Source organism: Grampus griseus (assembly GCF_964374135.1).
Source record: "Grampus griseus genome assembly, chromosome: 10".
Taxonomy (NCBI): Eukaryota; Metazoa; Chordata; class Mammalia; order Artiodactyla; family Delphinidae; genus Grampus; species Grampus griseus.
This window is the reverse complement of record NC_139004.1, coordinates 19,552,135-19,566,153: the sequence shown is the minus strand read 5'-3', so window position 1 is coordinate 19,566,153 and position 14,019 is coordinate 19,552,135. Positions and strand designations below refer to the sequence as shown.

The following is a 14,019-nucleotide window of genomic DNA, read 5'->3' as shown; positions in this document are numbered from 1 at the left end:
CTTTCCTGCTGCGCAGGCGCGCTGTCGTCCGCCGAAAGCGGAGCGCGTTTCCGCAAGAGGAGGTTGATGCGCGAGCGCCGGGGCGCTGGGCGCCTGCGCAGAGGCCCAGGCGTCTCCCCGCTCGGCCCGGGTTAGAGGGAGGTGAGCTGGCGGGGATACCATGGAGCAGAAGAGCGGTCCGGACGGTGCACCGGAGGGTGAGCGGGAGGAGGGAGAGCCCGAGGTGAAGAAGCGGAGACTTCTGTGTGTGGAGTTTGCCTCGGTCGCGAGTTGCGACGCCGCCGTGGCTCAGTGCTACCTGGCCGAGAACGACTGGGAGATGGAAGTACGCTTTCGCTGCTTCTCTCTTTCCCGCTCTTTACTTTGGTCCGTGCAGCGCACACGTCCCATCCTTGTGTCTTTGTTTTGCAGAGAGCGCTGGACTCGTACTTCGAGCCGGCAGTGGAGGAGAGCGCTTTAAAAAGCCATCTTGAGACCGCCTCTGAGCCCGAGCCATGGTGAGTGATGAAGGGGCGGGGACGACTCTGGGCGGGGGCAGTTTGTACTGGGTTGCGTTGGGCGTCCTGGGACCTGCAGTCGAGTTGGACGGCCGGGTGTGAGTAGAGGCAAGTCTCGCCTCTGAATAGCCGGAGGCTGAGGGTTTGTGTTGGTGCGTAGGATGGAGACGCGTCCCAGCAGCGGAGCTGACGCTTCTCTCCCGAAGTCCAGGCTGTCACTTCGAAGGTACTTTGGAGTCGGGGGGTGGGGAGTGGGGGAATATCTGAAATGTAATTTTTTGACTCCAAGTTTAGGAAATATGTAAGCAAGAGTTTCAAAACAAATGAATGAGGCAAAATCCTCTACTGAGGAATGGTAACTTGGAAGTCTTCTTGCTTCTTGTACTGTTGTTGTTTATTTACTCTTTACCGCCCGGCCAGGATAATAGTTTTTATAAACTGCACATCCGCCCCTATTATTCCAGTGCTCCCTCCCCAATTCATGCACTTCTGCTCTTAAAGTCCAGGTGCCTTACAGGTCCCTCCACGGTTTGACCATATTTCTGGGTTCGTTTCCTTTCACACTCTCTTTCCTACCCTACAAAACTTTCAAGCATACCAAACTTTCCCTTTCTCCAGTGGGCCATTTTTTCTTGCCTTTCAAACTTTGTAAAGATATTTATCATCTCTGCCTAGAACCCTTTTCTTCCTCCTTCCTTGCTAAGTAACAGTTATCTTAAAAGTCCAGCTTAGACATTGTAAGGTCGGATCTTAACAAACGGCACCGCGAAACAGAGGAAAGCTTCAAGTGAGCTTTATTAGGGAGCGCTCCTGGGCGAGGGGCGAGGTTCACTGGTCCGAGAGAAAGGGGCCAGAGAAGTCGCGCCCAGTCCTAGGCGTGGGAAATTTTTACTGGGGTGTAAGGGAGGGGTGGTTTGCTATGCAGGGTGATTCCTTATTTGGTGAAGCCACGGCTGGGCTAGGTATTGACCAGCTTACTTTCAGGGGTTTGAGTCTCCCACCCCTCCCCCACCCCCCCGTCCTTGGGGCAGGAAGTCGGGGGAGAGTCTCTGTTGATTCTCAGAATACGTGAGAACGCTCTGCCTCAGTGCTGCTTCTTCCTGGAACCAGCTGATGCTTCCTCTTCCCCGGGCCAGCTGGCCTTACAGACATGACTTGTCTTCAAGAAGCTTTCCCTGATTTCCCAAGTCTGGGTAAGGTTCTCCTCTTAAGTAATTCTGTATAGCATCATGCATGACAACTTAATTCATATTATAATCGCTATTTAGTATTTTATATCTCCCACTAGACTACACGTTTGGTGAAGACAGTATCTGTTCATACATTGTTGATTTCCCAAAGTCTCATACAATATTTGGCAGGTAATAAGCTCTCAATAAGTATGAACTGAATATATAAAGTTCTCCCAGCTGTATGGGCAGCCTCTACAGTTAACTGTTCATCGTAGATACTCTTTCCTCCCTGTGATCTTTTCAGCTGCACTGTCTTTTAAATGTGATAAGATCATTTCATTAGGCTCCTTTCTCCGTCTGCCTGGCCTGTTGTTGGGGAATTGGCTACCCATTCATAGTGACATATCTCTGGCTCCCATGTTGTATCAGCTAGAGCCAGTTAGATTAGTAGATGTTCACCTGGCCCGTGCTGGCCAGTCAGATCCTCTCTCCTGGGATTAGGACCAAGAGTGTTTAGTGAATCTTCCTGTCAAGCTGGGACTGTACATGTTAACTCAGTACCTGTGGGGGACCCATACCCCTACTCTTTTGTGCATGGGGAAGCTGAGAATGCTAGTCTGCAGAGAGAGAGTGAAACCAAGGGACGCTGAGTAGGATTGAGAGAGAGCCTTGATCGAACTTCCATAGACATAGCTGTGTTCCTTTACTTGGCTCTGGGACACGATTGTTTCCTTGTGAATCCTTTTGTTTTACTCAGACTAGCCTGTGTTGGTGTCTGTTAGTTGTATCCTAAATTGTAGTCAGTAAAGAAATTGGAACAAAGGAGGTGGAGTCCCTGAAATCGTCCCTCAAAAAAAAAGTGGGTGGAGCTGAGTAATGGTGGGGTAGAGGACCATTAGGAGTCCCCTAGCCCAGAATCATGAATTGGCAGAAAACAAGCAAAGTGATGGATGAGGCTGTGGTCTGTTGTCTCTTGGAACTCAGATCAAATGCCAGTGAGAGTGAGGCTTTATCTATAGCATAGAATAAGAATCCACACTGATATAAATACATTTGTCCAGGAGTGAAGGGAACACTTTCCCTCACAGTAGAATTCCAACTACCAAATGTTGAAGGCATGTGAGAGTTAGAAAAAAAATTACCATTTGGGAACTATCTTGGTAGTAATTATCTCAGACAGGAATCATCAATGGACACTAAAACTAAGGGACTTGCCTGGTGGCGCAGTGGTTAAGAATCTGCGTGCCAATGCAGGGGACACGGGTTTGATCCCTGGTCCGGGAAGATCCCACATCCCACTGAGCACCTAATCCCCTGCACCACAACTACTGAGTCTGCTTGCTGCAACTACTGAGCCCATGTGCTGCAACTACTGAAGCCCGCACGCCTAGAGCCCCTGCTCCACAACAAGAGAAGCCATTGCAATGAGAAGCCCACGCGCCACAACAAAGAGTAGCCCCTGCTCGCTGCAACTAAAGAAAGCCTGCACGCAGCAATGAAGACCCAACGCAGCCAAAAAAATAAATAAATTTTAAAAAAGACAAAAACCAATAGGTAAAAGTTGATGAGAAACAAGACATTTACATAGTCTCAAAGTACCTACCCGCAAAATACTTATTACATGGGGGGAAATCATAACTGTGCAGTGGAGAAACCAAGGCATCAAAGTTAACGTGACCAGTACTGGAGACAAATCCAGTACTGTTGGATCAGGCCTCCTGGCCTGATGCACTGAGGAGGACACCCTATCACTTCTGTGTGATTCCTGCCAAAAAATGCACATCCTCAGAAAACATCAGACAAACCCAACCTGAAGGACATTCTACAAAATAAATGGCCTGTATTCTTCAAAAACATCAAGGTCAGGAGAGACAAAGATGGAAGAACTATTCTGGATCAAAGGAGCTTGAAAGAAATTCATGCCATCTCAATGCAACATGTGATCCTGGATTAGGACATTACTGGCACAATTGGCAAAGTTTGAATAGATCTTTATATAATAACATTGTATCAATGATAATTTTCTGATTTTTGATAATTGTACTAGGGTATGTATGTATGTCCTTATTTTTAGGAAATGCATTCAGAAGTATTTATGCAAATGTTTCAGAATAAAAAGAGTAAAGCAAGTAAATGTTAATTAAGTAAAACGTTAACATTTATCTGGATGAGTGGTGAGTAGAATTCTTTTTACTGTTTTCTAAGAGTCTAAAATTATTTCAAAAAAAGTTTAAAAGTTAACTAGACTTATCATGGTGATCATTTTGCAGTGTATACAAATATTTAATCATTATATTGTGTACCTGAAATTAGTATAACATTATCTGTTAATTATACCTCAATAAAAAAAATTTTTCAGGAGTTCCCTGGCAGTCCAGTGATTAGGACTTGGTGCTTTCACTGCTGTGGCCCGGGTTCACTTCCTGGTTGGGGAACTAAGATCCCAAAAGCTGCGTGGCGTGGGCAAAAGAAATTTTTTTTAATTAAAAAATAAAATTTTTTTAAAGAAGTTAAAAATTGGCATTACATTTATTAAAATTATAAATACAAAACCCTAGTTCTTAAATTTATGTATATTTTATAAATGCTTAGCAGTCGCCTTTTAATAATGTTTGTCCCTCCACTCAAATGTCTGGGCCTTGGTGGGAAAGGTGGGGTCAGGCAGACCTGTGGGCTGGAGCCCATACACATGGTCTCTCCAGCATGATAGTCTCACAGTAGTCAGATTTCTCATGTAGCAGCTCAGCGTTCTTGTTGGGCAGAGTGTTCCAAAAGGCTTGAGTGAAAGCTACAAGGCTTCTTATGGCCAAGCCTCAGAAATCCCAGAATAACCCTTCTCACTATATTCTATTGGTCAAGCAAGTGACTAAGGTCCAGATTCAAGGGGAAGGGTATTAGTTGGACTTCACCTCTCAGTGAGGGGAATAACAAAGAATTGCAGCCATTATTTATCTGGCACAGTGAGATCTTATTTCAAATGTGATTTAAAGTGAATCCAGATAAATGTGGAAATCTTACGTTACTCAATCTGATTTGGGGTCATAATTTATCAAATCATTTTAGTGACCTATGTCACTGAGGGATATTGAGTTGGTTCTAAGTGAGCAGACATTTGGATAACACAGTAAGAATCTATTTTTCCTCACTCATCAGACTCTTGCTCTTCTATAGGCAGATACTTTTAGGACTCTTAAAGTTTATTTACCTGTAGAATGAGGGCTACAGAGAGTCACAAAATAATTTTTAAATTAATCAGTTTATAGATTATTTGCAAAGTTGTGTTTCATTCTTATCTTGCCAGTGTTGACCTAACCAAGGAAGAAACAAGTGATTCCACTAGTTCTAAAACCAGCACATCTGAAAATGTTCAGCAAGAAGATGGCAGCATGTTCTCTTTCATTACCTGGAATATTGATGGATTGGACCTAAACAATCTGCCAGAGAGGGCTCGAGGGGTGTGTTCCTATTTAACTTTGTAAGTATTATTACATCTGTGTCATGGTAGTGTGATAACGTGTCTTACCTGCCTACAAGGAGGGTAACAGTTCAAGGTTATGGGCTTTGGAATTGGTCCTGACTTCAGAGTCCAGCTGTCAGAGGAAACATCTGAAGGAATTGGGAGTGACTGCCTCTGGGAGCAGGATTGTGGCTTGGGGTACAGAGGGAATGCTAATTTTTGTTCATAGCCTTCTAGTACTATTTTATTTACTAAACTGTGTGTAGAATTATTGCTATGAAAAGAAAATTACCAAAAGGATCCGTATCTGCCACACACTAGTTCTGTGACCTTGTGGAACCATTTGTAAGCCACTTCAGTTCTCCAGAGCTCAGTTTTCTTCATCATGGATAATAACTGTTTCAAGAGGATTGAAGAAAATAACACTTAAAGCATCTGTTAAGAGTGAGGACCGGGGCTTCCCTGGTGGCGCAGTGGTTGAGAGTCCGCCTGCCGATGCCGGGGACACAGGTTCGTGCCCCGGACCGGGAAGATCCCACATGCCGCGAGCGGCTGGGCCCGTGAGCCATGGCCGCTGAGCCTGCACGTCCGGATCCATGCTCCGCAACGGGAGAGGCCACAACAGTGAGAGGCCCGCGTACCACAAAAAAAAAAAAAGAGTGAGGACCATTGTAGGCTCTTAATATTATTGGTTTCTAGTGTCAGTGATTCCTGTTCTTCTAACTTTGAAGGGTTGTCATGTATATATTTTTTTTTTTATTTTATCTTTACAGTATTATTTGTTAAATAGCACAGGTCTTTCTCATTTTATAGTTATCAAAGGTCAGCATAAATATTGAATATTAGGTGTCCTAGAGGACTATAATTTTGTGTTTCTTTTATGCTGTGGCATTTTCCTAATCTAGGTAGCTGCAAATGAAATGATATACCTCATATTTTTCATAAATTGATGTGTTTAATTAGGTACAGCCCAGATGTGGTATTTCTACAGGAAGTTATTCCCCCATATGCTGCCTACCTAAAGAAGAAAGCAAGTAGTTATGAGATTATTACAGGTAACAGTTTTCCTGTTATTTAACTTTTTCTTTGAAAAACAAGGTGAGAGATAAACCAAAGTTAGACAATTGGAACATAGACAGGAAAAAGCACAAATAAAGTAAGTTTGAGAAAAAGAAGTCAGACACAGGATACTAAAAAAATCATAAGAGAATATTACATATGTGGAAAAATGGTTGAAATGGATGATTTTTCAGGAAAATATAAATTGCCAAAATTTGAGGCACTAAGTAGCTTTTTGGTGAAATCAGATTGTTAGAAAATGTTTAAATGTGGTGATTGCACTGTGGTTATGCTTTTTCAAAAAGTCTTTATTAATTTTTTATTTATTTTGTTCTTTTTCTACCTTTTTGCCGTGAATATTTTAGTTTTTGATTTTTCATCTATTTTGTTTTTACTAAGTGCATTTTAATATACCACTTTGGCTTCATTTCGTGACTTTTGGCTAAATCTCATGTTTTCTTTGACTTTCACTTTTACCTAGTTTATGATTTTAATTTTGATTTACTTTTTAATCCAAAATTGCTGAAGAGAGGGTTCTCTCTATCTGCCTTTCTCTCTCTCTCTCTTTGCGGGACAACTTTTCTGCATTCTCTTGGGTATTCCTTTTGCCTGTCTTCTGTTTTGGTTATCTTGTTTTCTGAATCCCATGCTTTCTTCCTTGTTTTACTTCCTCATTTTATTGGAGCACATTCTCTGGTCACTTTCTAAGAAGTAGCACATGGGGAGTGAAGTTTTTGAATCCCAGCCTATTTGGAAATGCCAATGTTTTATTCTCATAGTTCCTTGATAGTTTGGCTGGACAAAGATTTCTAGGTAGAAAGTCATTTTCCCACAGAATTTTGAAGGCATGATTTCAGTGTTTTCTAGTTTCCATTATTGATGATTAGAAGTCTGATGCCATTCTAATTCTTGATCTTTCTTCCCCCCCTTCCCGCTCTGGAAGCTTTGAGGCTCTTCTTTTTTTTTTTTGCGGTATGTGGGCCTCTCACTGTTGCGGCCTCTCCCGTCGCGGAGCACAGGCTCCAGACGCGCATGGCTTACAGGCCCAGCCGCTCCACGGCACATGGGATCTTCCCAGACCGGGGCACGAACCCACGCCCCCTGCCTCGGCAGGTGGACTCCCAACCACTGCGCCACCAGGGAAGCCTGAGGCTCTTGTTTTTAACTCCAGTGTTTTGGGGGTCTTTTTTTCATTTATTATGCCAAACACTTGGTAGGACCTTTCAATCTGGAGGTTTGTGACCTTCAGTTCTGGAAAATTCTTTTTTCTGTCTCTCTCTTCTTTCCTCCCTCCCTCTCCCTCCTCCTTTCTCTCCCTCTCCTCCTTCTTTCCACCTGCTGGACTCTCCACCTGCCATCTTTCTAGTCTGCTGCCCTCCTCCGTTTCCCATTCTTTCCCATTCTTCTCCTTTCTCTTCCTGTTCCTCTTTTCCTGGTTCCCCTCCGTTCTGATAAACCAGTTACCACTGCTCCACCTACTTAGTTCTCTGAAAAACTTGGAAGCTTTCATTCATTGCCCCTCCATTTCTGTTTCTTCTTGCAAGTTTATACCTTTCTAAAGTTTTTATTCACTTACTGTGATTTTTCTGGTGCTTCCCGAGTGAAAAGTAACTGCATGTCAAGTTGCCTCAGTTTAAGTCTCATCTACTCTGCCTTTCAGAAATTTTTCAAATTTTTATGTTTGGTATTGGCACTGTTAACTGTTTTGGGCACTTATGTAAATGCATTTTTATTTTTGTATTTCTTCCATACTTCCAGTTACACTTTTATATTTCTTCCATGCTTACAGTTACAGAGGGACTTGGTTGACCATCTTCAACTATTTTGAAATAATAGTTTACTTTTAAAATTTATATCCATTTAAATATCTATACCTGCTTGTTATAAAATTTTCAGTAGGGGAGCTTGGGATAAACTGCAGATACCCCTGATCTCTCAGCCTAAATTCTTTTCCGCACACATCTGAAGGTCGTGAAGAAGGATATTTCACAGCTATAATGTTGAAGAAATCGAGATTGAAATTTAAAAGCCAAGAGATTATTCCTTTTCCAAATACAAAAATGATGAGAAACCTTTTGTGTGTGCATGTAAGTAATTTTTTTAAATTGACTGGTTTTTTAAAAAAAAGAATGAACTGTTTTTTTCACAGTTCCATGATGGGGTCCTTTTTAAGAAACCATTGTCTTTAGAAAAATATTTACTCCTCACTTATAGGTTCTTTTAAATAGTCTTAAAGAACTTTATAAATTAAATTTTTACATACATTTCAAATATAGACAAATTGTAAAAATAAAATCCTTGATTCATTAGATGTTTTCTTAATGTATAAGAGTTTGCTGACATTCCACAGTTGCTTCCTAAAGTAGTTTTTTTTTAAATTTTTTAATATTTTTTATTAAATGCACTGTACTTGGTACTGTGTTGTACTCTGTGAGTCTTACAAAAATGAGTCAAATAGATCTTGGTCTCATAGAGCTCATAGATTAGCAGGGGAGAGATTGTATGTATAGTACCTAAAATAAACGAAAGGCATAAATGCCATGGGAGAGGTCTAATGATATGCCATGGAAGTTTAGAGAAAGGAAAGATGATTTTCAGCTGCACTGTTTAGTGAACGTTTCATGATGGAAGTTGGGTTTGAATCGGGCCCTGAAAAATATGTAAAATGTAGACATTAAGAACAGTGCGGGGCTTCCCTGGTGGCGCAGTGGTTGAGAGTCTGCCTGCTGATGCAAGGGACACGGGTTCGTGCCCCAGTCCGGGAAGATCCCACATGCCTCGGAGCAGCTAGGCCTGTGAGCCATGGCCGCTGAGCCTGCGCGTCTGGAGCCTGTACTCCGCAACGGGAGAGGCCACAACAGTGAGAGGCCCGTGTACCGCAAAAAAAAAAAAAAAAAAAAGTGCAGGTGGCAGAACCACCATGAGCAAACATTTGCAAATTATACATAGCAGGGTATGTATATATGAAAGAGGGCATGTGTAGCTATAAACGAGCCTTCTATTCAGTTGGATGTAGAGGGCACAAAGCGGGTAGTGTGACGACAGGTTGGTAAAGTAGGTTGGATCCAGATTATAGGAGATCATGAATGCCCAATGTGAAGGAATTTGAACTGGACTCTGCAGGCAATTAGTTTAAATAATGAGAGATCTTACATTGTTGGTATCTTAATTGCAAATGGTAAGTGATTCTCATTCATTCATTTAACTGACATTATTTTGAGTTACCTATGTGCCAGGCTCTCGGTAACATAGTAATAAATAAAAGAGCCATCTTTGCTTTCAAATGACTCAGGGCTTTGTAGGAGAGAGATAACTGTGCTGCAGTTCGATCTAGGGGAATTTATAAACAGTCTACACAGCGTGCTGTAGGAGGATAGGGGAGGGAGCCACTGATGCCTGGGATGCTGGGGAAGGGCTCCCAGTGGAGTTGACATTCAAGGGAGGTTTTGAAGTATTAGTGGGTACTTGCTCAGTATTCTTTGACCTTTAAGGATAAGCACAGTGCTGATTATATAGTTTCAGTCTAGTAAATATTGATATATACCAATCAGTTGAATAATTACTGATTCTGTTAACAAAGTTCAGTGTTAATTGTTAGTGGATCATTTTAACAACTCTAATTATTTATCTTGTTGCAGGTGAGTGTGTCAGGAAATGAACTTTGCCTTATGACTTCTCATTTGGAGAGCACCAGAGGGCATGCTAAGGAACGAATGAATCAGTTGAAAATGGTTTTAAAGAAAATGCAAGAGGCTCCAGAGTCAGCTACAGTTATATTTGCAGGAGATACAAATTTAAGGGATCACGAAGTGAGTGATGAAGTCATTTCAGTGTTTATGGGCAGATTATTGCTGTGGAAACTAATTTAGGTTTCTTTTGACTAAAGCTATTAAAACTAGGACTTTGATCTGTTCATAATGTATACGTGACCTTGCAGGTGCAATTCAGCAAATGATTATTTAGCCTGTGCTACTTGCCTGGCACAGGGGAAGCAGAGGCAGAAGGGGCTGTTACATTATTGGGTGAAAACATATATATGGTATATGAAACAGACAACACAAAACAATATATATTGATTAACAAGAGGGGTTTAGAGAAAATAATGATTAGAAGAATTTAGAAAAGTTCATTTATTTGCAGTTTCTTAGTTGTAAGATAAGAAGAACAGAAAGATTTGACTAACATAGTTGTCCCTAACTCTCTTCCTTCTGGATTTTCTGTTTTCAACCTTTTTTACCTTCATGACACTGGATTTGGCAGTGATTTCTTGGATATGACACCAAAAGCACAGACAACAAAAGAAAAAACAGATAAGGTAGACTTCATCAAAATTAAAAACTGTAGTGCATCAAAGGGTATTATCAATGGAGTGAAAAGGCAACCCGTGGAATGGTAGAAAATATTCGCAAATCATATATCTGATGAGATATTCAGAATAGTCAGAATATACAAAGACCTCCTACAATTAAAAAAAAAACACACTGGGCAGGGGACTTCCCTGGTGGTCCAGTGGTTAAGAATCTGCCTTCCAATGCAGGGGACACAGGTTCCATCCCTGGTCGGGGAACTAAGATCCCACACGCAGCAGGGCAACTAAGCCCACACACCGCAACTACTGAGCCCATGTGCTGTGGAGCCCAGACACCACAGCTAGAGAGCCCGTACGCCACAACTAGAGTGCCCACGTGCCACAGCTTTGGAGCCCACATGCTCTGGAGCCCACGCACCACAACTAGAGAGAAGCCAGTACGCCGCAATGAAAGATCCCATGTGCCACAACTAAGACCCGACGCAGCCAAAAATAAATAAATACAATTTAAAGCTTTTTTTTTTTTTTTTGCGGTACGCGGGCCTCTCACTATTGTGGCCTCTCCCGTTGCGGAGCACAGGCTCCGGACGCGCAGGCTCAGTGGCCATGGCTCACAGGCCCAGCCGCTCTGCGGCATGTGGGATCTTCCCGGACCAGGGCACGAACCCGTGTCCCCTGCATTGGCAGGCGGACTCTCAACCACTGCACCACCAGGGAAGCCCTAAATACAATTTAAAAAAGAAAAAAATGGGCAAAAGATTTAGACATTTCTCGAAAGAAGATATACAAATGGCCAGTAAGTTCATGAAAAGATGTTTAACATCATTGGTCATGAGAGAAATGCACATCAAAACCATGATGAGATACCACTTCACATCTATTAGTATGACTATTATAAAAAAACAAAACAACAGAAAATAACAAGTGTTGGCAAGGATATGGAGAAATTGGAACCCTTGTGCACCGCTTCTGGGAATGTAAAATGGTGCAGCTGCTGTGGAACATGGTGTAAGGATTCCTCCAAAAATTAAACAGACTTTCCATATGATCCAACAAGTCCACTTCTGGGTGGATACAAGCAAGCAAAAGCAGAGCCTCAAAGAGATAGTTGTACACTTGTTTTGGTAGCATTATTCACAGTAGCAAAATATGGAAGCAACCTAAGTGTAAGTGTCCTTTGACAGATGAATAAACAAAATGCATATATTGATACATGAAATAGAATATTATTCAGCCTTAAAAAGGAAGGCAATATTGACACATGCTATAACGTGAATGAACCCTGAAGACATTATGCTAAGTGAAATAAGCCAGTAACAAAAGGACAAATGTTCGTGATTCCTCTTATGTGAGTTTCCTAAAGTAGTCAAATTCATACAGACCGGAAGGAGAATGGTGGTTGCCAGGGGCTGGGGGGAGGGTGGAATGGGGAGTTCGTGTTTAATGGGTAGAGTTTCAGTTTGGGACATTGAAAAGGTTCTCGAGCCGGATGGTGGTGATGCTTGCACAATCATGTGAATGTACTTAATGCCACTGAACTGTAATGTTAAAGTCGTAAATTTTATGTATACTTTACCACGTTAAAAAAAATTTTTAATCCTAGAGTGTGAATGGGAGGAAAAGTTAATGTTGTTAGTAAATTTCAAATAAAACTGAAGGCATTTGACATTATTGGATCATATAAATGGTATACTCAATTTATAGATTAGAGTAACAGTTTTGCCTTCTTTACACTTAATCTTCATTTTTTTAAAACTACTAATAGCAATAACTGAGACCACGGATTTTCAGTCTTCTGAGTTTTATCTGACTCCCAAAGTTAGGAAGCTACTTGTGGCAGAAGAGAGAAGGGGCAAATTTCAGACCTCTCTGTCTCTCTTGATATTTTTATATTACCTACTTATTATCATGCAGTAAAATAATTTTATAATATATCTGGTTGTATCTAGTTTTGCATTTGTGCATTAATAAATAATCCGTGGCATTCTGATGTGAAAAGTTGCACTTAGATGGGGTAACGGTAAAGACCTTTTTAATATAAGGGAAAAGAAGACTGAAAAGAGTTTTCTTTCTTTTTCTTTTTAGGTTTCCAAATGTGGTGGTTTACCCAGCAACACTTTGGATGTCTGGGAGTTTTTGGGCAAACCTAAGCATTGCCAGTATACATGGGATACACAGATGAACTCTAATCTTGGAATAGCTGCTACTTGTAAGCTTCGTTTTGATCGAATATTTTTTAGAGCAGCAGCAGAAGGCGGCCACATTATTCCCCGAAGTTTGGACCTCCTTGGGTTGGAAAAACTGGACTGTGGTAGATTTCCTAGTGATCACTGGGGTCTTCTGTGCACCTTAGATTTAATATTGTGAACTGCTTTTCAAATACGAGTTTTAAATGTTCTGAGCAATGTTGTTCTGTGTTTTTGCAAATATAATTGCTACCTGTCTGGAAAGGTAGTTTAATATGGAGGAATTAATATACTGGATCATTGTAACAGAAGAAAAAACGACTGTGATTTTATTTTGTGGATTGTGTCCTCAGATTTCAGAACTAAATCTTAGTGTTTATTTAAATGAAAGCATACCTGTGTTCAGAACATGAGGCCTCTTAAGGAAAGGTCACAAAGGCTATCTTGTAATAGTGCTCACAGCTGCTGGCTAGATCTGCATTTAAATAGATTGCAGCTGTCCTACATCAGACTTTTTGTCAGCTAACAGTGCCTAACTGGTAAGCTAGAAATGAACTCATGATTTAAGATCCCTTAACTTTTAAAAATTCATGTTTGTAGTTATGTCACCAACAGAGGCAAAGTTAGGCTTGATAATGATTAAAGTCAGTTTTATAGAGGCATTGGACTTTTTTTCTAAGAGGAAAATAAATGTGTAAAAAGAATTAGCCTTTTAGTTTTGCTACTTGTAAAACTGAATTTTTTTCAAGACGTGAATGAGGAGCACTTCTACATGTGCGTTAAGGAAACATTTTTTTTCCCCCATAAGAGAATGTACTTTAAATAAAGAATTCTGCTTGTTTATAGTTTGTTTTAGTATGTTTTTGTGCTCATGTTGAGATTGAAGTTTTTACCTGCTTCCTGTTTCTGGCTCCACTGCTACTGTTTCACCTTTGTGTGGAAGAAAACGGCATTCCACGTTGCTTCTCACTCTGCCAAGTATTGCCAAGAATATATTGACTTCCTCAGTATATAAAAATGAAAACTGCTGGTAATAATTAGAATGAGAAGTGGCAGAAACTTATTTTCATCAGGGGTGTCAAAATTAACAACTAAAGCACCTAAAAAAAGACAAGCTGGGGCTTCCCTAGTGGCGCAGTGGTTGAGAGTCCACCTGCCGATGCAGGGGACGCGGGTTTGTACCCCGGTCCGGGAAGATCCCACATGCCGCGGAGCGGCTAGGCCAGTGAGCCATGGCCGCTGAGCCTGCGCGTCCGGAGCCTGTGCTCCGCAACGGGAGAGGCCACAACAGTGAGAGGCCCGCGTACCGAAAAAAAAAAAAAAAAGACAAGCTGAATTT

General features: G+C 41.4%; 1 protein-coding gene across 3 annotated transcripts; it reads left to right on the top strand.

The window, feature by feature from the left end:
- Nucleotides 1-38: 38 nt before the first annotated feature.
- On the top strand, nucleotides 39-13,521 carry TDP2 (tyrosyl-DNA phosphodiesterase 2). Of its 3 annotated transcripts, none has more exons than XM_082663173.1 (8): nucleotides 39-141; nucleotides 412-497; nucleotides 658-723; nucleotides 4,971-5,144; nucleotides 6,090-6,181; nucleotides 8,154-8,272; nucleotides 9,824-9,994; nucleotides 12,580-13,521. In XM_082663173.1, exons 3-8 carry the CDS (start codon nucleotides 659-661, stop codon nucleotides 12,859-12,861), a joined length of 903 nt encoding a protein of 300 aa, XP_082519299.1. In that variant the 5' UTR covers nucleotides 39-141; nucleotides 412-497; nucleotide 658; the 3' UTR covers nucleotides 12,862-13,521. The 3 variants fall into 3 exon arrangements, with proteins under 3 accessions (XP_082519299.1, XP_082519297.1, XP_082519298.1); XM_082663171.1 differs by having other exon boundaries at nucleotides 58-325; XM_082663172.1 differs by lacking the exon at nucleotides 658-723 and having other exon boundaries at nucleotides 58-325.
- The last annotated feature ends 498 nt before the right edge of the window (nucleotides 13,522-14,019 follow it).

Bases quoted from the DNA above. Each gene is read 5' to 3' on its own strand.
- TDP2 (XM_082663171.1), top strand. From the start codon at position 161: ATGGAGCAGAAGAGCGGTCCGGACGGTGCACCGGAGGGTGAGCGGGAG. The intron at 326-411 runs GTACGCTTTCGC...TTTGTTTTGCAG, and splicing joins AGAACGACTGGGAGATGGAA to AGAGCGCTGGACTCGTACTT. The intron at 724-4,970 runs GTACTTTGGAGT...TTATCTTGCCAG, and splicing joins TCCAGGCTGTCACTTCGAAG to TGTTGACCTAACCAAGGAAG.